General features: G+C 46.5%; 1 protein-coding gene across 1 annotated transcript in view; it reads right to left on the bottom strand.

Annotated features, from left to right (window-relative positions):
* RUNX3 (RUNX family transcription factor 3) overlaps positions 1-27,137 on the bottom strand; it is a 58,304-nt gene that overhangs the window by 18,353 nt on the left and 12,814 nt on the right. The window contains exon 4 of the mRNA XM_024203687.3: positions 1,034-1,198. Within this exon, the coding sequence (XP_024059455.1) occupies positions 1,034-1,198 (165 nt within the window). The remainder of the gene's footprint in view (positions 1-1,033; positions 1,199-27,137) is intronic.

Here is a 27,137-nt window from a genome sequence, read left to right as displayed (position 1 = left end):
ATGTGCAACACCTTGAGGTCTGTCTGTGTTGCTCATTAATGAGGGTTGCAGAAAACTCTGTGTGTGTATTGGGTGGGGAGTTGTTTTTGTTGGGTTAGTCCGTCTACAGACTTGGCATTAGCACAATGCAAGCAGACAAGACACCGTTCTGATTATCATGTAGTGTACAATATACTCTTTCTGGTCCATGCTTAACAGCCTAAACACACAGGTGCATTCATGTTAAAAAAGTTACTCAGTTTAAAGTACATGCCTAGAGCTCCCCCACAGAGCTGCTGCCTAAGAAGGCAAATGCATTCTTCCCGTGATTGTTAATGACCACACTGAATTAAACCTAGGGAGTGCTAGGGTGCAGCTCCCAGCACGGGGGGCCCTCTCTCATTTAATGTGACCTCCCATCATGAGAGGGCACGGGGCTCCGGGATTTAAAGGGGAACGCTCCCCCTCTGACTTGGCTGGTGCAGTGAGAGAGATCCCCTCCTGTTTCAACCTCCTTTGACCCCTGCTGGCTCCTTTCTGAACTCTCAGTCCTGCCATCTCCCCAGCAGCAGTTTAACCCCGCCCACATGGGGACCTTAGGCCCCTCCCACATGGGGGGCAGAGTTAATACATCATCTGGCAGCACGCTCAAGGTTGGGAAGAGAGAGAGAATTCCACCTCTCATGAACTGCGCAAGGAAGATTCCCGGCAGAATCTGGGACACATTGTTCAAGTCGGCCTCAGGGACCAGGGCCGGCTCCAGGCACCAGCTTAACAAGCAGGTGCTTGGGGCGGCCAAGGGAGAGGGGCGGCACGTGCAGCAATTTGGGGGCGGCAGGTCCCTCACTCCCTCTAGGAGCGAAGGACCTGCCGCCGAACTGCCGCCGCCGATCGCGGCTTTTTTCCCCCCCCCCCCATTGCCGCCGCCGGTCGCGATTGCAATCGCGGCTTTATATTTTTTTTTTTTGCTTGGGGCGGCAGAAATGCTGGAGCCGGCCCTGTCAGGGACTCAAGTGTCAAGGCAGGTGAGTGCTAATGAACCCAACCCGGTTACCTTGTATTGGAGTCTGAGTCTGTGACCCAAAGTGGCCTGGGGCGGTCAGGGATCCTCGGGGGTTGGGAGTTGTTGGGGTAACTCTCATAGACTGGCGCAGACGTTCCAGTTCGCTATAGCGGTCTGTGTAGGGCTTGGCTTGGTCTTCTAGCTTTTGTCTGTGCCCTGCAACATTGTGAGAAAATCCGAGATTTAATCAATCACCCTTTGGCTAGAGAGCCCTTGTCAATAAAAAGTGAGACTGGTACAACAATTTACAGTTTGGTCGTATTACTTGTATTGCGGTAGCATGTAGAGGCCCCCAACTGAGATCAGGTCCTGTTGTGTTAGGCGCTGTACAGACACATAGTAAGAGACAGTCCCTGTCCCAAAGAGTTTACAATCTAAACAGCAAGAGTGAAAGGGGAAACTGAGGCACAGAGGGGGGAGGAAGTGACTTGCCCAAGGTCACCCCAGCAGTCAGTGGTGGAGCTAATAGGGGACTGGGGAGGGGGTGACTGCCCCCTTTAGTGGTATGTGTGGTGCCTTTTCCAGCACATGATACACAGAGGCCGCTCTAGGCATAGGCAACTTAGGCAGTTTTTGAAATGGGACCAGATCAAAGCACGTTAACAAATGGCTAATACGTGTCAGCAGAATGCAGACAGTGCGCGCAGAGGCCTCGGCATGGACCATGCTGCTGGAGAGCCCGGCCCAGCAGGAGCCCACAGCCTGGCCCAGCCCCAGGAGGCCTCTCGCTGGACGAGCGCGAGAAAAGGGGCCCCCTTGTGCAGCTAGGCAGCAAGCAGGTAAGTGGCCCCCATCTGCTCCTTGCCCTAGTGCTCCTGCCCCTCTGTGTCCCAAAGCCCTACCTTCACCCCCTCTGCTCCTAACCTTCCAGGATCCTGCTCTCCATTTTCCCTTTTGTCTTAACCAGTTCTCACCCCAGCCTTCCTGGTTGCAAAACCCAGCTCCCCCACTGCCCGGGCGAGGACAGGAAGCCAGGTCTCCTGAGTCCTGATGCCCTCCATGTTGCCCTAGTCACCAGGCCTCACCACGGCTCTTAATTAATTCGGGAAAAGAAATGGAAACAGCTGCAAATGATTTTAAACGCCATTTCTTGGCACGACTGGGAAATAAGTAAAGGACAAGCTGAATTAAAACCATCTTCGTTGTGTTTGCTCATTGCACAAACGACAGAGGTAGTTCACTGCAGTCTCCAGGAGTCAAACTGTGCCCAGAGAACTAGGAAGGAAAGATGGCATGGCTAAGCCACAGCAGTGGGAGTCAGGAGAACTGGCTTTGACAGCCACTGTGTGCGCGACCTTGGGAATCCACTTTGCTGCTCTCAGCCTCAGTTTTCTCATCTGTAAAATGGGGAGAATGTTCACCTGCTTCAGCGAGGTACTGCACGGAGCAAGGAATGCTTGTAAAGTACTCTGAAATCCTCAGGCAGAAGCTGCCAGAGCAGGGGGATAATCATTTAATTGACGCCAAAGCAAAGGGAGCATGGAATGCACTTGACACACCATTTTCACATTTGACTGTGTTAGTCAACATGAAACGTCGTCTCTCTCTCTGGGCCAGATTCCAATCTCAGTTACACCCGCGCACACCTGGAGTGACTCCAGGGAAACCAGCAGCGTTGTTTCAGATTGACATCAGCGTAACTGAGCTCAGGCTCTGGCCCCTGCTCAGCACGCTCTCGGGCTGAAGTATACGAGTCCGCCGGACGGACCGAGACTTTGCACGTCTGCAGCACCTGTCATCCAAGGATCTCAAAGCACTTTGCAAAGATGGGTAACACGTTATCCCCGTTTCAAGACGAGGCAAGACGAGGAGTTAGTAGCGGAGCTGGGAACAGAACCCAGGATTTCTGCCTCACAGCAGACCACAGCTGCACGTTATCTGATGCAACCAAATAACGTAACATACAGGGACTGAAATGCAACTTCAGTTGGCTTTTAAAAAGGGACACTCTCAGCTCTTAAAGACCCCAAATTAACTGCTCCATATTTGCTCCCCCTCCCCCACATATGGTTATAGTATCTCAAGTTACAATTTACAGCCAAGTCGAATGAAAGTAGTTCCCACACTTCCCCTTTACAGATCTTTTGCCCACTGAATCACTATCTTGCATTGGTTCGTCTCATTTCACTCAGGTCTGCATTCTGCGGTCGCTTTGTGCATGGAACTCCACAAGCATGTAGGTGAGAGAAGGATGCTGCTGGGATCTGAGTGCGGGATCTGAGCCTCACTTTGAAAAGCTCCTTGTAAATGTATAGTCTTACATCTCTTATTGCTCATCATAGTTATTAAACTCAAACCTCGTGTTTCAAGGGACACTTTAAAGCTCCAAATTCAGCCAATGAATAAATGGCCACAACTTCCTCTGAAATCAGTGGGAGTGGCACCAATCTATTGAAAGGCAGAATTCCCTCCTTAGATTTGTCATAAAAGGGACATCTGGGTGTTTTAACAATATCAGGGAAAGGAACAAAATAACAACAAGAGGAATAAAAATATTGCCATTTTTTAAATCAATGTTAAATCACTCCTCTTTCTCTGCCCCCTCATTCTCCTGATGTGTTGCAGCCCCAACACCAGGCTAGTAATGGGAACCAGAAAGCAAAAATGGTTAAAAATGGATTCCAAGCTCTGTGGAAGTGAAAAAAGGTCTATTCTAGTCTTTACAGGGCCTTATACTGTGCTCATCACCGAAATACAACCTTCCAGTTGTGCATTAAGCAACATGACTGACATCTGTCCCGTTTGGTCTCTCATCCTCCTGACGGGTGGCGCATGCAGTGAAAATCTGGCCTCTTTAAGGTGTCTTGAGCTGAGCCCACCCACCCCCAAAAGGAGGCACCTAAAATCAGTAGTCACTTTTGAAAAATGTAAGCCAAGGGCCCATCTACCCGATGAAACTGACAATGTTAAAGCATGGTTGGAAGCCAACTCTGTTATACTGGTTTTTGGCCTTTTGACCCTCTAGCTAGGGTTTGAAAGGTGGCTTAGCTCCATTCCTATAGGCAGGGCCCAACTGTGCAAAACAATTTGAAGAAAGAAGCACCCGAGTTAAAAAAAAACCCAACCCCAGCCTCCACAAATAACAAGCAGATTTTTGCACACCCTGTGCTGCTGAGACTTCCTGTCGCTTTTCGCTAGAGCTGGCAACGTCAGACTGTGTCATGCAAGAGCGGAGTCACTATTAATGTTCTCCTTTCATGAGAACGTCCTCGGCTTTTGATTTCTGCAGAGGCTCATTTTATTAAAGCCCTTCGCCATCAAACCACACTCAACACACAGAGGAAACCCACACGGACAAATTAACATGAGTGCTGCACCCAGAAAAGGTGGGTAGTTTCCAAGCTCTGCAAACCCCGGCCTTCGCCTGAAGCCCATTGAAATCAGTGAGAGTCCTTCCATTGATTTCAAAGAGCCTGGCTCAAGTCCCAAGAACCCAATCCCAAGAGGTGTTGAGTCTTTTGCATACGGAACCCATCACTGCACTGCTGGGGTGTATTTTTGCCACCAGATAACCCGCAAGGTTATATCATTTTGCTCTCAGATGTCACCCAGCTGTCTCTCCTCCAGCCTAGCAGTCACATTCTGAAACAAATACAAGTAAATGGTGACTCATGTCTTTATGGAAATGTTAAGTCCTGATGTAACAAAACACAGACAGCTACTGACTTGGTCTGCCTCTTGTCAACAAGGAAGACGTTTTTAAAGACGCAAAGATGCAGTTTCCCAGTCAGGTAACTTTGCTATCCAGCATGATATTAACCATGACAGGTCACCTTATATCACTGATGTAACAAGATCGGCATCACTACATCAAACAAAAACAACTCCATTGAATATTTTCCATATGAAAGAATCGATGTGAATCTGACACTCTGATCAATAATAAAAAGCACGTTGGAAGTTCTGGGTGTTTCCTTGGAATGGCGACAGTGAAATACTGTATGCAAGCCATGAAACTGTAGCCCTTAAAGCTGTGCTTTCAAGACATGCTTTCTGCATTAAAACATTTCAAAGGCAAAATAGGCCCTTCTCTTTCTGTTAGAACTTTGGAAACTGACAAGACTTCAGAAACTCCCTGATTGGAACTTTTCATGTGCCTGTAGGGGGGGTCTCCCCAGGGTTCTACACAAGCATCTCGTTTTCCTAGATAGCTAAGGAGCCAAATCACCATCGTTTTGAACGTGTCTGCGCTACTGCAGAGCACAGCTAGCACTTGATTCTGTGTTAGACCAAAGGTTGAAATAGAGACCCCGGGTTCAAAATCTCCATCCGGGTTTTGAACGCTTCCAAAGTTCAGCTCTGCGGTTTTTGGTTTGACCCATTAGTAAGAGAGGAGCCATGTGCAAAATATGGCTATGCAGCCCCAAGGTTGGGTGCTCAGCTCAGGGGTTTGGGCCCACACCCATGTCGAACAGTATCACTGTGAAGGGCAAGGGAACTGCCCGACACATTCTTTCTCTCGGTGACTTTGGAATTCAGATGTCACGGTCGTTTAGTGTGACCTCCCCATCAGCACTGGCCCTGGCAGGGTGTTGGTGGTCAGGGGGAGATGGTTTTTCTACCCCAAGACTTGTCACGGCTGAAGTCGGTCAGTGCAAACTTTTAAAATTGTTGGGCTTTTTCAGGAAAGGGAGGGGGCACGCGTGGCTTTTGCATTTCGTTCCCCTGGTTTCCGCTAAGAAGAAGGGGGTGGGGAGGTAAGTAAAATATCCTGCTAACTTGCAAGGCCCCCTTAACTAGCTTGTCCTCAACTGAAGTGGCTTTAACTGAGGCATCATCAGTGGATAAGTTCTTAATTCATCCATCCTTAAATGGAGACTTCGCCAAAAGAACCCCCATCAGAGGTGTTCTCATCGGAGATGCCCTTAAACAAAGGCATTGTTAAGATACCAACAGCAAAGTCTAATGGTTAGTTCCTTGCTCTATGAGACATTCTGTTGATTTCAACGGCGTTATTACACGTGGTAAATGGTCACCAATGGATGAAATTCATTCCTGTGCAGAGGGCCAGTGCAAGGACTAAACCCAGCTTACGTCCCACTTAACACCTCGAAATAGGCACGTCAGTGGGACACAGCTGTTGCGCTGGCCCTCTGCATGGTGTGAACTTCACCTCGATCTGAGCACCGGTTGTACAATCAGGTGTCCTGTGTAGACACAAAAAGAACAGGAGTACTTGTGGCACCTGAGAGTAGAGACTACTCCTGTTCTCTTTGCGGATACAGACTAACACGGCTGCTACTCTGAAACCTGTGTAGACACAAGCTCTATTTGAAATGAGTAGCCTCCGTAGAGCCTGAGTTATGTGATCTCCACATTCTCAATCAGAACAGATGGGGAAAGGGGGTTTATCTGCACGCTCCCGGAAATTAAAAATGGTGCTGCTGATTTTTACTCAGAAAAATCCACCTGTGGGCTGAGACGAAGCATGGGAGATGCCACGCTACGAGGACTTGGGTTGAGAAAGTTATGAGCAACTGAAAGAGATGCGGGAGGGAAAGAATCGAAATTGGAACTCAGCCTTCACCGTAGCTTCTGCTGCTGGAAGGAGCACAAATACACCGTCCACACATCTGCAGATCAGTCTATCTGCGCAGGATGGCAAATGGCAAGCGCCAGTGTTGTTTTGGCTGGCTTACTAAAGTGAAGCCCAGAAGTTCAAGGGAGGGGGAAGAGACGGTCCCGTCTTTTCGCCGGCCCAACAAAGTCCACCCCAGATAACTCATTATGCACATGTTTGAAGTTGGCTTGCTTACGCCACTTGGAAAGAGAATCAGTCACGCCGAGTCTTTGCTTTGGCTTCTTCCTGGCTTCGCAAGACACTGCCGCTACTGTCTTTCTCCAGCCTTGAAAGAGAGAGCAAAGTGTCGCAACACCCGTCAGCCCGCCTGTTCTGTCGGAAGATTTACACTGACTTTAACAACCAAAGGAAAATAATATTGAAGGGCGGGCGGGAGAGGTTGATGATAATTTATAAAGATTTTTTAGCCGGTGGTGGTCTGTGATGAATGGCTGCCTATAAAGGGATGAAAATAAATATCCCTTTTTGAAGGAAATAGGTTGGCTCCAGGCCAGCTGGCAGGGAGCAGAGAGAGATATGTTGCATTTACAGTAGGTCTTTACTGTCTGAACTGAGAACAGTGGGAGAGATGTTCATTATACACAGCCTGGTGCTGATTAGCTGAATTTAAAACCAGCCGACTGGTCCGTAGCCCCCTTACTCGCCTTTAACTGTTGGGAAGCCCTTTAACTCTTTCTCTGCTCCTTCCAGCCATCCCCACCCCCGCCGTTGCTGACTGATGTGGCTGTTTATGGAGTAGACTCTTCTGGCTGGTTTTGTGCTATAGCCTCAGATCCAAAAAACCTATTTAATACCCTGAGAAAACAGGTCACCGCTGCAGGTGTCTACGTGTCCACCTAGGGTGCTATTTTCAAAAGGGCCGAAGTGACTTGGGAGCCTACATTCCATGTTCGGAAGGGATTTAGGTACTTAAGAGTCTCAGTCCCACTTGATGATGCAAGTCAGAATAAAAGCGCTTTGCATGGGGAACTGTGTCGGTGGTGTGATGAATGGGCACCTCCACCTTCAGTCTGGGCAGAGCACAGAACACCTGCTCAGTCGCTCCAGCAGCCCAGAGGCTGCCTTAGAGGTGCACTCCCACGTAGGAGGCTGGGCTCCAGTGGATCAGTGCAGTTCACAGACCCGCTGGCCATACCCCTGCTGTGCCATCGGAACCTGCAGGCGGCGTCTCCAGCATCTTTGCTTCCTAACCCTGTGATTCATTGATTTTGGTCTTTATGGGACGAAGACGAGAGGCAGGTGGGGAGCCCCAGGGATTTGACCCCTTAGCTGCACCCCTCTCTGCGTGATATTGATTCATGGGAAAGAGGAAGACAAAATAACACAAAATCATTTTTCAGCCCCTTCCTCCACCGAATACAATTTATCTCCCGTTGATTTCAAAGGGAACCTCTGGTATCCTGCAGTGGGAAAGCAGGGCCCTGGGAACAACTTAATCGCACTCTGACTCAAATTCTCTTCCTTTCTCTGCCACAGCATTTGAAGTTATTGGCCAAACCGCTGCGCTCTTCGAAGAGCAAGGGACCCGGCCTGGCCCTGAGATCTGTGGCACTCTTGTGGTTTTGTTTGATAGCTCAGGCGCTTGAGCTGTTGTATTCCCCAAAATGAAACCTTGCTTTTAGCATCGACTGTTTTTTTTTCCGCAGCTCTCGCATTATCCTCTTAGATTTGCTAATCCTGCCAAACATAAGCCGGGATAACCTTATTAGTATCTTAGGAGATACGTTCCCAAATAGGCCTGAACAATTCCCTTCAATTCTACACCAGCCTTCATGTTGGGGGCCACCCGGTGCTTCAGGCACATTCACAACACCCTCTGTGACGTAGGTAAGTAAATACTATTTGACCCTGATGGGTAAACCGAGGCACGGAGACGTTGGGTCAAATTCGGACCTGGTCTTATTGAACCGTCGACCCCGCTCTTCGCTCATCAGTGACATCAGTCTTGCTTGTAGGCTTCTCCCTCAAGTACCTCTGCGCTTTCCCCCGGGCATGGGAAAATCTTCTCATCAAAGGCTAAGTCTACCCTATGGACTTGACAGCGGCACAGAGCTCTCCTGCCGGCATAATTAAACCATCCCTAACGAGCAGCGGTAGCTATGTCGGCAGGAGAGTGTCTCCCGCTGACACAGAGCTGTCCACACTGGTGCTTTTGTGGGTGAAACTTTTGTTGGTCGGGGGGGGGGGGGTTCACACCCCCTGACCGACAAAAGTTTTACTGACAAAAGCGCTAGTGCAGTCACCACCTTGTGTTCCTTTAAATCCCTCCTTAACAGAATATTAGGACAGATTCTCTGCTGGACTGTGCCAATTGATGCCGGTTGAGGATCTTGGCTGTGGGTTTCCAAAAGGCTTTCAAGCAGGAAGTGTTGCAATCAGATGGATTCTATAGAAAGATGGTTTCGTACTGCGCAAGCGACACCGGTTCTGCTCGCTCGTTCTATTGTATGGTGATGCTTAGGATGGTAATTTTAAGTGAAATCATTTTAGTTATATGCTGGTGATTATAAAAGGGAAGCTGGGATTTGCTACGTGAACTCCATGCAGCAAATGAAATAGCTAGAGGGGTGAAATCGCTGGAGCCCGTATCATGGTCTTTCAATATTTCTGTTAAAGCTGAGATTACACCCTGGAATTATAGCACACCAGTACAATACACCTCCAGAAGAGGCTCAGAAATAATAAACCTTTGTACCTATATAGCTCCTTTCACACAAAGATCTCAAAGCACACTACCAAAAACTAACTTAACTGAGGTAGGCAAATATTATTATACCCATTTAGCAGGTGGAGAAGCTGAGGCCCATGGTCACATAACCAGTCAATGGTAGAGCTGGGAACAGAACCGAAGAGTCCTAACACTTAATCAAGGGCCCTAAACACTAGACTGCACTTCTCTCAATGCAATGCACCTCCAAAAAGGGCAAATGGGCTCCTCAGATGTATGAGCGAAGGTATTTCCAGGGAAGAGAGGGGCGTATTAATGCCATTGTACGAGACACTGGTAAGACCTCATTTGGAATACTGTGTACCATTCTGGTCATCCATGAAAGAGGAATTCCAAGTGGAACCGGTCCAGAGACAAGCTCCTAGGACGACTGGGGACTGGAGGGCCTGTCTTATGAAAAGAAATTAAAAGAGCTTGGCTCGTTTAGCCAAAAGAAAGGCTGAGAGGGGAAGCTAATTGCTTTTTATAAATACATCAGGGGGCAAACCCCAGGCTGGGTGAAATGTTATTTATGTTAAAAGATAATGTTGGCACATAAACAAATGGGTATAAACACGTTTAGGCTGGAAATTAGAAGAAGGTTTCTAACCATCAGAGGCATGAGGTGCTAAAACAGACTCCCAAAAGGAGCTTTGGGGGCAAATAACGTAATTAGTTTTAAGAGAGAGCTGGACAAATTTATGAGTGGGATTGTATGACAGCGTTGCTCATGGTGATGAGCAGCTCTGACAGTCTCTTCTGGTTTAGGTCTGATGTTCCTAAAATCTCATGCTTCAGGGCTACAGCTGGTCACCTGCAGAGGTCAGGAAGGGATATTTTCTCCCCCAGCTTATCCTGGCCACAGCTGAAGCTGGGATACGGGACCCAGTGAGCCCGTGCTCTGAGGTCACACCCAGCTTTCTCTCTCTCATGCACTTAGTTGCCTGGTTCTTGCTCAGATGCTCAGGGTCTCACTGCTCACCATGTGTGGGATCAGGAAGGAATTTTCCCCTAGGTCAGATCGGCAGTGACCTTGGGGGGTTTCACCTTCCTCTGCAGCATGTGGGCGTGGGTCACTTGCCAGGATTATCTGAGTATATCTCACTTAATCAGTTCCCTGCCATTGCAGGGGCCTTGGGCACTGGTGCAGTTTATAAATGTCGGTACCTCCTTATTATCTGCTTGTGCCATATAATAATTTAGTCTCCTGTGGCTGTAATTTCGATTGCTGGGTGTAGTGTGCAGGTGCTGGGTAGTGCTGGTGGCCTGTGACGTACAGGAGGTCAGTCTGAATGATCAAGGGGTCCCTTCTGGCCTTAAACTCCATGACTCTCTACTTCTCTTCGGGTTTTGTTACTTAGGGCTCATTTCTTGAGGTTATTGTCCTCAACTTCCCGTAGAACTGGAGGGAACTCAGCACCATGCAGCGTCAGGCCCATATGGGTTAAATGAATATATGTGCATGGAGCCTGGACTCAGGAAGAGAAGAAATGGAAGGCTCATGTCAGCTAACAGAACTTCTCCAGTTACATGTATCAACAACAGACCTAAATTACTTCTGTGGGAATACAATGCACGGTCCAGGCCAGCCATGCACGGAAGGTTGATTCCCACCCGCTGGGATCGAAACACAGGAGCAATGGGAATACAAATACAGGAATGGTCCTTTCCAGCAAGTACTGATTTGCAAGAACTTTTGTGCTAACCTGGAAGCTCCCGAAACCTAAGCTAGAGTCTCCTCTGACTTCAGTTACTCCTGATTTACACCATTTCAAGAGGAGAACCAGGCCTCTACCTTTATTCCATAACGGAGGTCAACAACAATGCAAATGGCAGATCCTCAGCTGTGTACATCAGCATAGCTCTGTTGTAGATAGGGCCCATTTAGGTTGCTATGCACAAGATGGTCACAGCGGCTACCCCCTATTCAACAAAACACTTCAGCATGACTCATTTAAGCAAATGGAGTAAATAGGACTATACACATGCTCAAATTTAAGCCCGTGCTTAAGTACCCTGCTGGATCAGGGCCTAAAGCAGGGCAGATTTAGTGGCTAGGGAGTGTCATGATAGCAGATTTGGCCTTTGTGGGTTTCTTTATTTAAGTTTCCTACGCAGCTCATCAACCCCACAGCATCTCATGCAAACACCATGAGGAGAAGGCAGCAAAGCTCAGTCCACGCGTTCTCTTTGCCTGTAATTTGTCTTCATTAAAAGAGCAAACAGGACAGGGAAGTGAGGAAGGAACTTCCAGGCCTCCATCCAGAAGAAGCACGACTTCTAAGTAAAGACATTTTGAGGCAGACGATTTGGCTGTCAAATGCAGTCACTAGGCAAGAAAGACCTTCCCCCTTTCTTCAGGCATTCCATGAACTTCATGCCTTCTGACTAGAGTTAGTCGGAAAACTGATAAGAAGAGTTTCCATGAAAAATGTCCACTGCAAAAAATCCACCATTTTTGTTGAACATTTTTCATGGAAATTTTAGCGCTTTCATAAGAAAGGGGTGTTATTATTAGGGCTGTCAATGAATAGCTGTTAACTCAAGAGATTAACTCAAAACAAATTAACTCAATTAAAATAAAATTAATCGCAATTAATCTCACTGTTAATAATATAATATCAATTGGAATTTATTATAAATATTTGTGGATGTTTTTCTATGTTTTCAAATATATTGATTTCAATTGCAACACAGAATACAAAGTGTACAGTGCTCACTTGCTATTATTATTTTTGATTACAAATATTTGCACTGTAAAAAGATTAAACAGAAGAAATAGTATTTTTCAATTCCCCTCGTACAAGTCCTGTAGTGAAATCTCTTTAGTGAAAGTGCAATTTACAAATGTAGATTTTTTTTGTTACTTAACTGCACTCAAAAACAAAACATTGGAAAACTTTAGAGCCTACAAGTCCACTCAGTCCTACTTCTTGTTCAACCAACTGCTAAGACATACAACTTTGTTTACATTTACGGGAGATAATGTTGCCCACTTCTTATTTACAATGTCACCTGAAAGTGAGAACAGGCGTTCGCATGGCACTTTTGTAGCCGGTGTTGCAAGGTATTTACATGTCAGATATGCTAAACATTCGTATGCCCCTTCACTCTTCGGCCACCTTACAGTCAGTCTGAGATCAGTGCCCCAGTAGGACGCTAGGGGGCACTATGCTGCTGGGGTCCCGTCATTCAGGAGACCCGTCAAACTGAGCTGCTGACCATGTGAAAAAGCCCCTAGCGAAATTTCAATCTACATTTTTAGATTCAACTACTCTAAACTCTCCCTGCCATTTTGACAAATTATTCCTCTGTCCCACACAGTGGTGTAGTACTGCTATGAACTGTTGAGCCATTGCTGTGTTACACCCCAGAGGTGACCGCATTTCAGTGGCGGACAAAGAGATCACAGTAAACAGCGGGACTTCAGTAGTATAGCTGGTCAGGAATTTTTCTGGAGAAGTGTTTCTTTTTTGCTGAAAAATGCCAAATCGTCAAATCCAAAACTTGTTTGTGGAACAGGGTCAGTTCTGACAAATGTCCCAGCTCCAAGCATTTCTGGGAAAAAGTTTCATAATTGTCAAAATGTCCTTTCTAAAGGAAAAGTTTGTGTGGAGGGTTGGAGTGAGAAAGGACTTTTTGCTTAGAAATGTTAGTAAATTTAGCCTCAAAAAATGGTTAAAAAGGAAAAGTTTGAACTAAGAAATGAAACATCGAATTCTAAATGAAACGTTTTGATTGGCCCAAATGAATTTTTTTTTTTTTTGGCTTGTCAGTTGGAGAAAATTTTCAAGGTTTCAGCTTTTTGTTCTGATTTGAGATGGGGGAAAAAATTCCAAATCTCAAAAAATCTTGCAAGACGGGAAAACTACTTCATGCCCAGCAATCTTCAACAGTTGCTTTGCCTGGGTAAGAAATGAGAATCACGGTGTTGTCTTCTAATACCCTTCACCAGCGTAGCTGAGAACCTCCCAGAGCTAAGAATTAACAGGGAAGCTAGCATCTGTTATTCAAGGCTTCCTTTTCATCCACCCCTGAGAAGAGGATGGGTCCCAACAAATGATAAATCGGCATATTTTTAAATACTCTACATACTTTAAAGTAGAACCAATTGTAGCAATTTTCTATCCACACACAGCCCTCTGCGAAATGCGTTCAGTCATTTCATTCAATTTCATTTTGTTTGTTTGATTTTCCCCCTCCCCTGCTTTCCCGTTTTTCACAATTCCCGTTCAAATTGGGAAATGTTTTTATCTGGCTCAGGGTACGAAGAAAAAGAAAACCCCTAAAAATATCCCAAACTGCAACCCTGGGGGAGCATTTCAGCAACTCGCCTGCTCTCCATTATACATAAACATCTCAAGTTCAAGTTTAATTCATCCCCCTGAGAAACTATTTTTTGCCAAGATAAAGATCTTGAAATGTACTGCATTGGCACAATACATCCTGTATCCTGAGTCTGAAATCAGGCTTCCGAGAAGCAGCCCCCCCTCCAGTATTAATTATCCCGTCTTCTGGTACGGTACCAACGTGGCGTAAAATTTCCTCGGGTCAAAGCGGCAGCAAATGCTCCTGGTTATCACTCTAGGGTTCTACGCTGTACATGGATTATGGGCATAACACAAACAGTTGGGTATGTTCAGCAGAAAGACCCAGCTTCGCCCCGCCACTGACACTAACAGGGAGGCGTTAAACCGGGCAGAAAGCAACCAGGGAAGGAGGGGCACTACAGCATCATCTCTCCTTCCTCCAGATGCACCCCCAGTCCGTGGATCTGGGGCTGCACAGATCAAGGGTATGCATGGCTGGGCTGGGCAATGACTGTTCTCTGTGGCCCCCTCTACCTTCAAACAAGCAGGTATTTCCTTGTGGAAAAGCAAGGCGGCTCTTATCAGCATCATCTTTCACAAAATCACACTCAGCACATTGATAACAACCCCTGCTCCCAGAGAGGGGTGATGGAGCAGTAGCTGGGGCCGGGGGGAGTGGCAGTAAAGCTGCAGGAGGAACCATGCTTCTGTTGACAGGGGAGGTGATAGGTCCATAGAGTAGAGCGAAGGCCCTAGGACACCATTGGATTCCCCCATTGATCTCAGGACACCCACAGGTTTTGTAGGTCCCATTCCCTCCCTACTCCTGTGTGGGGTGTGATGGGGGGACAATTTGCAGAAAACTGTGAGTGAGTTCCTGGCCTTTCCACAGACTCCAGCTTGGTTCGGAATAAGCTTTCAGACTAGGATCCCTTTGGCTGGAAAAGCGAGGCTGGCAAGCTCATGCATAACACAATACATGGGATCACAGTCTACCCTAAACAGGAGGCTATTATTAAAGAAAATAGACAGAAACCACAAAGCAGGCTTCTTCCACATGGCTTGAGTTCCAGCTTTGTCTCCCTTGTTTACCAGGGACCATACCCTGTCTGGAACTCCATACAGCATATAGAGAAATCTAGTGATTGAATAATATGCTATATGCAAAAATATTACAGTGGGGACAGTCTATCCCACAGTATTCTACTACCTATCCTAAGCCAGAAATCAGGAGTGGGAAAAACAAACAAACAAGAGCATCTCAGAACAAGGTTCAGTTTAAACACAAGTGAAGCTTCAGGGAAGTTCTTGCTCTTCCCAACAGGGACGGATTAATGCAGGGGCATTAGGAGCTGCAGCCCAGGGCCCTGGCTTAAGGGGAGCCCTGCAAAAATAAATTACAGGCAGCGATCTCCAACTCTGGGCTGCTAGAAGTCCCGTGGTGCAGCGGGGTGCTCAGGCAGGCTGCCCCACGCCGCTCCCGGAAGCGGCTGACTGCTAGCATGTCTCTGTGGCCCCTGGTGGCTGGGGGGAGGCTGCTCTGCCCACTGCCCCCGTTCTCAGCACCATCCTCACAGCTCCCATTGGCCGGAAACCGGCCAATAGGAGCTACGGGGGCGGCGCTTGCGGGTGCGGGCAGCTCCCGGAGACATACTGTTCCCCTCCCCGCAGAGGCCGCAAAGACGTGCTAGGAGCCATCCGCTTCCGGGAGCAGCGTGGGGCTATGGCAGGCAGGCAGGCAGGCCTGAGCCCGGCTGCACCACCAGCCGGGAGCCGCCGGTGGTAAGCACCTCCCGACTGGAGCCTGCACCTTGCACCCCCTCCTCCACTCCAACCCCGTGCCCCAGATCAGAATCCCCTTCCTGCACCCAAACTCCCTCCCAGACCCCGCACCCCAATCCGCTGCCCCAGACCCCTTCTGCACCAAACTCCCTCCCAGCCCCCGCACTCCCTCCTGCATCCCAATCCCCTGCCCCAACCCCCCTCCCAGACCCTGCACTCCCTCCTGCACCCCAATCCCCTGCCCCAGCCCCTTCCTGCACCCAAACTCCCTCCCGGGAAAAAGACTTGTATACAGGGGCCCCACAAAATCTAGTAACCCCGGGCCCACAGGAGAGTTAATCCAGCCCTTCTCCCCAAACCAGTAACCCTTGCCCAGACCCCCAGGCCTAGATTCTTTACTACAATCCTCTTATTCTCCACGCAGCTACTTTCAGCTGTTCATTCATAAGCCACGTTACTTTCCCCACATCCCAGGGATGTCTAGAGATTTTTTTATATCATAGAATTTATGGCCAGAAGGAGCCATTGGATCATCTAGTCGGACATGCGGTATAAGACAGGCCATGAATTGCAGCTATTTACCCTGTATTGAGCCCAGATGCTACAGAGATCGAATCATAGAATCGTAGGACTGGAAGGGACCTCGAGAGGTCATCTAGTCCAGTCCCCTGCATTCAGCTCCATGTCTGTTCTAAAGTTGCTTCAAACTGTAATAACATCACTATACAAATTATTCCGTTTTCCTTGAGGAGGAAGTGTGCTGTGGATTTATGCAAATCTGCCCTCAATGCATGTCAATGTGATAAAAATATCCTTCAATCACCCTTCCTAAAATACTACTTGCTTGCTTCGCCTGGGCTGACGGGCAAGCAAAATATCATTAGATTGTCATCATCCCAGACAACCCGGGGTGGATAGATTTTGTACCTGGCCTGGTTTGGTTTAATGATTTAAAGATTGCCACAGTGAGTCAATCATCACCCCGACCTCCACGTAAGTCAGTGGAGCTGCATTGACTCCAATGGGGCTACATTGATTTACATCACCCGAGGATCCGGCCCATTAAGTCTAACATGGGATCAAGAGAGGAAAAAACACAGTTGTTCTTAATCAGAGCTGCAACATCATGCGTGGAGAAGTGGCCTTGCAGTTAGGGCAGTGGCTGCTAACTCAGGTCCAATCCCACGTCTGCCATGGGTTCCGTGCCTCAGTTTCCCCACTGTAAACTGGTGGAGGGGGAGAAATAATCTACCTCCCAGGGGTATGGCAAGACTTCATTCATTCAATGTGAGGAGGTTTGATACTATGGTGGAAAACAGTGCAGAACTATTCTAATAATGAACAGCTTCCTTAAAGCACTGTGAGTTCTGTAAACAGCCCCATTGAGAAATTTTCTCTACCTATTGTGTGGCTCTGAGGTCTTAGTTTCTCAAAACTGCTAGCAATTTGCCTTGAATGAAGTGCAGTTTACAGAGGGGGGGGGATGTAATGAGTACATTCATGCACCATTTAATTTAATCGTTTGACCCCCATGCAGTCATATTTCTGAGAGGTAATTGGAACCTTTTTTTTTTTTTTTTTTACACAGTGCAAATAAAGGAAGCCCTAAAAAGGTACTCTTTGTTACTAGTCATTACCGAGGAGTCAGAAATTTGGCCAGACTTGATAATTGTTGTCGTTTCTTGAAAGAAAGGAAAAAAAACCAAGCCCAAAGCTGGCAAAGAAACAACCAACCCTACAGTTTATTAAACAAGTCATTTCATATGTGTTATGGTGTTTAAGCCATTAAGGCATGAAAATATGAAGCTGGTCAAAGAATGATTTTGCGAGGCCTGAGCCTTTTAATAACCTCCCCAAGATGAACTCTGGCTCTGCTAGAAATACTACCAGAGCTTGGCGAACGGGTGCCATGTGACACGGTGGAGGGCATTTGCTCTCCCAGTGTAACCAAAAGCAAAGGTAAAACCACATGGTGTGAAACTGACTGAGCCAAAGCCCACTGAAATCGACGGAGAGCGCATCCAGGGGCTGTGGATCAAGTGCTCTCGCGAAAGACACCAAGCAGGAATGAATCAGTGCGGAGCTCAGATTCAGAAAACAAAATTGAGATGAAAGGTCTGGAGAAAACAATGGCCCTGGTCTCCGTTCAGCATTTCCTGTCAATGTGGTGGAACGTTTGTGAGACGGGCTAATAGATTGGGAAAGGGGGGGGCGGGTGAGGGATTATTTTTTAAAAACTCTCTGAGGATAGAGTGAAAAAACATACAACCCTTCTTTGTTTAAAAAAGAAATGAGAACACTCTGTAACATTCTGGGGACACAGCCCGCCCAGGACCTGACCTGGAATTGTGGGGACTCAAAGAAGGGCGGGTGGCCTGCCAGCCTAGCCTAGAGCTGCAAACATCCTGGGTGCTAATCCTGCACAAAGAGACAGCGAAGCTGAGAAAATTGCAGCAGGCCAATGGGCATGGCTTAAGAACCTGCATTGAGGGGTTAGGGCCTCCCAGAAAAATTCTCCCAGGTTTCATGCTGAACCCCGTGCATCCTGGAGCAGGAGATTAGTGGGTGCTGGGTGGACACCCATGATCAAGAAAACTGATAGTTCTGTGCATCACTATCAAAGCTCAGTGCCTTGTATTGGTTTTAAGGATCTACCAAGTACTTAGGGAGATGAAGCTCTTCTGCAACCACTCCCACCCCCCAGGCACCTCCAAGTCCAAACTTCTCACCTCACTTCTACGGGCCAGTTCCTCAGCTGGTGTAAATCTAATGAGGCCAACAATGCTAGCCTGATTTACACCAACATGGATCTTTATGCAATGCTTCATTTGTAGCTGGAACCAAAACAGGATACAAACATCCCTAAACTCCGTGGTTCATCTCTATTCAAACGACCAACCGGCCCCTCTGGCTCTAAATATCCCCCCCACTCCGGAACGTTCTATATGCTGTATTAAGTCAGGTGAATTTGTGCTTTGAAGCTTTTCCTCTCACATATGCGTGTAGTTAACCTCACAGTGGGTGCGGTACAGTACACAAGGACTGTTTCAATCAGCTGTGTACAATACGACCCCCATTCCCCACCTTCCGGCACCCAAAAATCTCCCAAGTCTTTCTTTCTGTGACCCAAATCCCAGAACCCTTTGCAGCCACAAAGGATAGTGGGGTATGCTAAATCCCAGGATGGTTCCCCCTCCTAATGTGGCTCACGGAGGATCACTGTTGTATAAGACTCAGATAAGAATATTCTTTAGAAAAGTGGAATGGCCATGTGATTTTGGGGACGGTGCCTTTAAGGGCTGGGCTTCCCACTCAGACAGTCTGGGCCATACAGAATTTTTAAAGAAAAAGCATTTCAACACCTTTCAATAGCGCTTTTTAAAAAGAGACCTTTACACCAGTTCCCGAATCTCCTTCGGGATCAGGCTAGATTCTGCCCTTCGATGTGCAAGAATGGGCAAAGGAGAAGGCGCTAGAAACCTCAGTGAGGTGTTCAGATTTCATGACAATGGGTGTGGTATGAGAACCGAGATAGATAAGATAAGATACAGAGCGCGTGGGCAGCAAGAAATGAGGCGTGTCTGCCTTTGATATAAATATACTGCGGGATGGGGTGGTGCGATATAAAAGGTTTTAATCGGCATAGGTTTGGGATGGCAAAGCCACAAACTAGTTCTGTAGATCATCCCAAGTGAGTGCTGATATTTAAGGTATTTAAGAAGTTTATGGTGCTATGTGCTATATCCCTCCATCTGCAGTGCTAGACTGCCATGACTAAGCAAAGTTCCCATTCCGATCCCTTCCCCTCCCGCCATACAGATAGGTATTGAAGTAACGAAGTCCTAATCAGGACTGATTCACAAACATAAAGGGGCTTTTCCCAGCTGGATTTCCTATCCCTGTAGCTCTCTCTCAGAGTTCCTCCCTGCCTTTTATAGCCCTGAGTCAGAGCTAAAGTGACCCATCTAATCCGGCTGCCAGGGTGAGTCAGCAGAATAGCTCTGTAATCCCCTCACAGTGTCCTAAAACTTGACCCACAGAGAGTGCCTTAAGCCACCTGAATCCAAACATACTAGTGGAAGAAGGGAGAAACTAATAATAATTGCACAAACGTCTAAAAATAGCTCTTCCATAGATCATGTCATGACTTAAAAACCCAACATGTTACACAGGCCTGTATGCCAGGAGCTGCACGTGCTGTAAGACTCAGGCTATTAGAGTGGCCATCACAAGTCATTAACAGAAACATGACCACAAGCACTAAGTCGGTGTATTACATGCACATATTAAATCAGTGGGAGCTGCACAATATCATCATTGAATCAGGCCCATTTTACGCAAATAGCCATTACTATGCATTAATTTGTTCATAATAAGGGAGAGTTCATTCCTGCCACTGTTTCAGTGGACAAGGAGAATGGCACAATATTAATTCATTCATTAAGTCATCATGAATATTGAATTTGCAAAGGAAACGTATTGCAACATAGACAGAAATCATTTCATCTTTCAACATGTCTGATTATTAATAGCAACGCAGTAGGTATAAATACTGTTGTGATCTGTGGACTTTACAACAGACCTGCTGTTAGAGGAAAGATTCTTCTACAGGAGCTGAATTCTGAGCTGGAAGGATTTTATATTTTCCTCTTATATCATTTAATCCTTTACCTTTGGGCCAGCATTAATAAATAACAGAAAAGCAAACCACTAAATGAAAAGAAATGAACGTCATACATTAAAATAACATTATGGCCACTCAGCCGACATTAGCATAGAAGGAGCAATGGATCACGCAGAATCTTCCCTGGGATAAATACGCAGGCTGGGCCATTTTTGTGCATTTCTCATTACAGTAGCCTGCTTGCTTGTCTACTCGGGTTTTTGGCTGGAGGGAGAACATCTATTTTAAACAGGTTTTCCAACTGTGACTGTAAACATTAGAAACAGGCTTGACGCTTGGAGCTGTCTTAGCCCTCGCGATGCAAATAGGGAAGGCTTTGAACATTGCCTGCTCCTGTTCCTCTGCAGCAACGATCAGATCTCACAGGCACCGGCTGCACGGCATTTCCACTTCCCAGAAGAAACCTTTGGCAAATCCCTTTGTCCCTGTTCAATTCTCCTTTCAGGGCTGGAAGAGTCAATCTTCCTCGGGGTTTCTTTACCAGCCCCTTTTGGGAGGAAGGATGGTCTTGTGATAAGACACCGGGCCGGTCTCTGGGGAGAGCTGGGTTCAATGGGCTCCATTAATGCTTATGATTAGCATTCATTCGTATGATCGTATTGCCTAGGAGCCCGTCATGGAACAGGACTGCATGGTGCTAGGCGCTGTACAGACAAAGAACACAAAGACAGGCTCTGCCCCAAACCGCCCACAACCAAAATATAAGGCAGGAGACAAAAGGTGGATACTCACGGATGGGGAAGCACACGGAAACAATGAGACAATGTTGATCAGCGTGACGGGCAGCTACCTAACCATGGTAAATCATATAGAATCATAGGACTGGAAGGGACCTTGAGAGGTCATCTAGTCCAGTCCCCTGCACTCATGGCAGGACTAATTATCTAGACCATCCCTGGCAGGTGTTTGTCCAACCTGCTCTTAAAAATCCCCCATGATGGTGATTCCACAACCTCCCTAGGCAATTTATTCCAGTGCTTAACCACCCTGACAGTTAGGAAGTTTTTCCTAATGTTCAACCTAAACTGCCGTTGCTGCAATTTAAGCCCATTGCTTCTTGTCCTATCCTCGGAGTTTAAGAAGAACAATTTTTCTCCCTCCTCTTTGTAACAACTTTATGTACTTGAAAAATGTTATTATGTCCCCTCTCAGTCTTCTCTTCTCCAGACTAAACAAACCCAGTTTTTTTTCAATCTTCGCTCATAGGTCATGTTTTCTAGACCTTTAATCATTTTTGTTGCTCATCTCTGGACTTTCTTCAATTTGTCCACATCTTTCCTGAAATACTCCAGTTGAGGCCTAATCAGCGCAGAGTAGAGCAGAAGAATGACTTCTCGTGTCTTGCTTACAATATTCCTGCTAATACATCTCAGAATGTTTGCCTTTTTTTTCAACAGCGTTACACTGTTGACTCATATTTAGCTTGTGATCCACTATGACCCCCAGATCCCTTTCCGCAGTACTCCTTCCTCGGCAGTCATTTCCCAGTTTGTATGTGTGCAACTGATTGTTCCTTCCTAAGTGGAGTGCATTTGTCCTTATTGAATTTCATAGAAATAGAAATAGAAATAGAAATAGAAATAGAGCTGAAAAATTTTCAGGGGAACGGTTTACTGTCAGAAAATGAAATTTTTGATGGGAAAAGGTCAAAATGACTCATTACAGCTTTCCTGGTTCGATAACGTTGACACTTTTTAAATATAAAGTCAAAGCATTTTGTTTCTCATTTTGTTTAGACTTTTAAATTATATCCCAATATTAAGATGATAGGATATTTACATGTACTATATTTAATATTAGAATGATTCAGCGTGATCTAAATGATTTGCCATTAGTAAAAAAAGGTCCAAATTGATTTTCTTTTAAACTTTCATTCCACAGGAAATGTCAGCTCTTTGCTCCGACTCGGAACAAAAACAGATTTTGAAATGTCGGCATTTCCTGCCGAACGGAATTTCCATTTTTCAGCCAGCTCTAGTGGTTAAATTCTTGGTTTCTTTGTGACCCAGGGCAAGTCATTTAATCTCTCTCTGCACCACAGTGCCTGACCTGTAAAATGGGAATAACAACACTTACTTTCTCCCCTCCTTTCTCTGCCCTGTCTATTTAGATTGTAAACGCTTCCGGGCAGGAACTGTTGCTTACCCTGTGTATGTACAATTGGGCCCTGACTTTGGACAGGGCTGTAGGCACTACCGCAGTGTTGGTAAAAAATAACCACCACCAACTACGGTGCTGTGGAAAGGTTGCACCAACTCTTATGGCTCAGGCGGCAGAGTTCTCAAGAACAGTGGAGGCTAGTGGACAGGCAACTGGGAGACTTAAGCACCTAGACTCTAATCCTGCTCCGAAACCGACTTGCTGGGTGACCTTGAGCAAATCACTTAACGTCACCAGGCCAAATCCTTGGTGACGCATGTGCATGCCCACTGAAGTCAGTTGGGGTTGAGCATGTGTAACTAAGAGCAGGAACTTTGTTCTCAATTTCTGCCCCCCTAAAAGGGGGGTGATGGTATTCATCTACCACAGAGGGCAAGCTGTGAGGATTAAGTAGATAGTGAGCCCCTTTTCTGCCTTCAGTTATAGCCATGTAACCCTGGCGAATTGAAGTGGGTTACACAGGGGACAGCGTGAGCACTCGGTGTATGGAAAGCTCCACCTATGGCCTTTGCTTCCGGCCGATGACTGAAGGTCATGTCTTGGCTGGAGTGGGATTAGGGGGTACCCTCACATTGCTGAATCCACTCTGAAGGCCAGTGTCTCACACTATAAGACAATAAGGAAAGAGGGCGGGGCTTAATCTTCTCCATATCCCCAAAAGGAAAATCAAATATTCATTCACAAGGCTCTTGCACATACCCGGCCCTAAGGAACCAAGTTTGCTTGCCTCTTGGAGAAGAGCTGACCTACAGATGTTGAACATCTGTGGGGCTGGCAGTGGATGCTGAAGGGAGCTGTGCCAGGTGAGGAGGGAGGGTTTTGGTTGCTCAGAAGTGGGATCAGCTGGTGGCTTTTGGGGGGAGTTTGTTCCAGCCTCCTGCTGCGGTGTGAACTGTTCTTAATGTGACCCGCCCTCCCGACTTGGAGTGTTTGGGTGGCGGTTGGCAATTCTGATGACATTTTACAAAAGTAAAAAAATGTCAAACATCTCAGCTGCTCCCAAACAAACACAAACAAAAAAAGTCAATGACACATGGGTTGTCTAACTCATACCAGGAGGAAGGAGTTTCCCTAAAAATAGAATTTTCATCCGAAAAAAAATTAATCTAAACTGGACATTTTTTCTGCCCAGTCATGACTCTTCATGACACAATGTGATCACACAATGCAAAAAAATGTCATGTTGTGACCTCAGGTTGCGATCTGGCGACATTTCCCCCAGCCTGAAATAGTTTACAGGCCAGTTAAACAGTGCCATGAATGGCACATGAAGAATGAGGAACTGCCCTGGTAAATTTCAGACACTCGTTTGCAAAATTCAGGGTAACGGCAGCTTCCATACTTCAGCATTATGTTTTGCAGGGTAAATTAAACAATTCGCTGCCTGTCTCACTTTCTAATCTTAACATCTCTCCAGGTTTTTATACCATTACCATCACTATCAATGTCCAGTCCCAGAAAGATTTCAAAGTGATTGTTTTAAGAACAATATTATGGGCCAAATTTAGCACCGATTTAAGCAGGTACAGTTAACAGGACTGTCAATAGTAGATGTACCAATTTACTCCAGGGTTGAATTCGATGTTACTGAATTCAGACTACTGATTTTTCCGTTTTCTGCCTCCCGTGGGTTACGTTGTTAGCTGCTGTGGATATTCCAAGTTCTGCACAAAAACTGCAGTTTATCGAAGTTTGGGCTCTCTCTAAATAAAGAGCTTGCAAAGAAAAGAAAAAAAAGGAAATTCCACAGGAAGTTCAAATATTTTATTACTTCCTGTTTGAACAAGCATGTCAACACTTGGCACTTGAAGTGCAATTTGTTTAGAACTTAAGGTGTCAGCTTGAAAAATGTTATTTCCAGATCTAACCCACAACAAATTTTAGCGCAATAATCCAAGAAATAAATGAAAAAGAAAACAACCGCGGCACTTCAGAGTAACTCGTTCCCGGTGCAAACAGTACAGGATCTGGTACATTGAGGGAGGATACATGCTGTAAAAGCTCCCATCAGGTTCGTTGAATGGCCTCTTTTTCAAAACCAACCCTCTCCCATTTCCCGCAAGCAGTTTTGCACACAGGACGGATTGCTGGGGAAAACTGCACGGTGCAAATGAGAGAAATGCCCAAATCCAACTTCACGGCTGCAACTCATTAGATCAGCTACTACATTCTCGTGTTATTTGTGACACCTCCCCTGCAACAGTCACCCCACAGGCCAGCTTTCAACTTCCAGCCCAACCCGCAGCTCCTGGGTTTTAGTCTAACCTAATGTAGATATAGGTTTAGAGCTGGCTGAAACTCAGCATTTCAGTTCTGCAGGAAATTCTGACATTTCAAAACTTGTTTACATTCCAAACTGGAACAAAAAACTTTCAAAATTTCTCATGAAATCCCCTGGATGCAGATTCTTCTCCTTAAAATTCAGGGATGTTCTGATCTGGGGTTGGGGTCTGACCACATCTCTAGTTAAAAGATATGCTTGAGGATACAGGTGCAGAGAGCCAAACCCAGGACAAAGCTCAGTGTTCAAAAGACATGGGGGCTGGGGATAAAGAAAAAATCAAATCCTCAGTCCCAGCCTATATGGGAGACTCCACACCCATTCCTGCAGGCTGCTGATGATATTGTGTACAGGGGCTGGGGCGTATTTCTGGTTGAAAACCCTACAAAATGCAGAACTCTCTCCATCTCAGAAGATGATACCCTGGGACTTCCCAGGCTACTGATATAAATGGCTGATTCTTTTAGTACTAAAGATGGCTTTCTTTCCATACCCGGCTGGCCCAGTGGCCTTCCCAGCCCTGTATCCCCGCTTCCAGCACCGGCCGACGCCTGGTGCTGCAAGAGAAGGAACAAACACAAAGCGTTCTGCCAACTGTACAATGCTGGAGATGGGGCGGGTGAGGGGAGACCATTGCTACCCTTGCAGTGATCAGCTAATGGCCAGAAACAGGGGATTAATAATAAGAATATTAAGCTCTAATCAATACATCTCAAACTGCTTCACAAAGGAGGTCAGTATCATTATCCCCATTCTATAGAGGGGGAAACTGAGGCATAAAGAGGTGAAGTGACTTGCCCAAGGTCACCCAGCATCGAAACCAGGAATAGAACTCAGGAGTCCCAATCCAGGATTCTGCCCACTAGTCACCACCTCCCATAGAGGAGGAGGAGGATGATAACAAGCCATGAGTTTGACAACAAAGTAACTGCAATGTACGCACACAAACAAAACAAGGAGAGAGATTGCCTCTGGCTGAAGCCCACAGTAACCCAGCCAGTTAGGAAGTCTTAGCCCACACACCACAAAGTGACCTTCAGACCATTAAGAATCTTTAATTTAATCCCCATACTGAAATTCAAAGGAAGAGTGGAAATGATTCAGTTTGACTGTTGGCAAGTGCCGATTATTGGAGGTCAATCAAAGAAAACCAAATTGTAAAAATATTAACTATGAAAGCTTTTGCGAGAGAGGCAGCGTGGCCTAGTGGATTGGGCATGGGCTGGATTGTCAGAAGACCTAAGTTCTGAACCGGATGGTGACCTTAGCCAAAGGCCTCTCCCATCTTTTGTCTATTTATATTCCAAATTGTTCAGGCGGGGCTGTTTCTTACTATGTGTATGTACATCGCCAGACGCTTCAGTTAGAACACTACTGTAATAGGGAAAAAAACCATTGTTGCTTAAGAAAAGGGCATCACCTGGACTCTGACCATTTCAAACAATCACTACCACATCAAGCCAGCCCCGATGGGTGACATTCGAAACCTCTGCGCTTTTGTCCAAAATTTAAAAAACACCACCAACCCCTTCCCCCCCCAACCCCCCCCACAAAAACTAAACCAAATCAAACCATTTCACACGGAGCCCTGACGCTTGTTACACTCTGATCCTGGTCTGGCATTCAGGGGAGCATATGGCCACAGCATCAACAGAAAATATTTTCTAAAGCAGACTTAGAAGGATCAAAATGTTCCCCTTTAGTCTTGACACTGACGGCTCTCCAGCCAAAGAGAACAAATTCCGCCTTATAGTCCAGGAGGGTCGCACTGCGTAATCCTCAATAAAGGAATGTAAGGTCTGGGCAGAGCATTCCTGTTCAATGCCAGGCAGAAAGCAGCAAGGCAGCCACTGGGAGCTAAGGAGCGGAAGAAAGGGCTTGATCTGCAAATACGAGAAGTGATGCAAAGTAAACGGGGGTGGGGGGGTTATGCTCCCATATAGTGTCATTCAGCCAGAGACGACCCCTGGCAGAGTGAGGGCAGTGGCTTCAGCAGATGTTACTAAGCAAGCTCAGTCCATGTGAGCATGCTCACTACAAGTCAACTAACAAATCGGGGGTGGGGAGGCACAGGACCCCACATGACACCCCCCCCCCCCCACACACACACACACACATCACCTTTGCACACACCGTTCATGACTGGGGCTCCTTGGTGCTACTGCAGTACGAATAAATAATAATGCTGGAAGAATTCTTCCATCTGATTAATGCAGTGCTCCTAAATTCAATGGAGCAACCATGCAAATCTAGGAAGGCCCAAACCAGCTCGGTTCAAGTCACATGGGGCAGGCAGATTTGAGATGCCCTCAACTCAGCTTTGTCCAGAATTTACATTTGATCAAAACAAAACCTAAGAGCCACAAAGGTGTTTCCATGGCTGAACAGTGCGGAGAGTTTTTGAAACAAATGAATAGCACACGCCAGCCGAACGCCGCAGTGCTGGGAACCTGAAAGCGAAACTGACTATAAATGAAAGAGGGCAACTGGCTTCAGCGCTTTGCATGACTCTGATGGAGAGAAATGCATAGAGAAAATGAGCCATGAAAAGAAAACGGGACTTTTAAAGCCCTTTTTGTTTTAATAATCT

Source organism: Terrapene carolina, unplaced genomic scaffold (assembly GCF_002925995.2).
Source record: "Terrapene carolina triunguis isolate 2854851 unplaced genomic scaffold, T_m_triunguis-2.0 Scaffold236, whole genome shotgun sequence".
Lineage (NCBI taxonomy): Eukaryota > Metazoa > Chordata > Testudines > Emydidae > Terrapene > Terrapene triunguis.
Note: the sequence above shows the minus strand (reverse complement) of the source record. Positions and strands in the feature narration are given on the sequence as shown.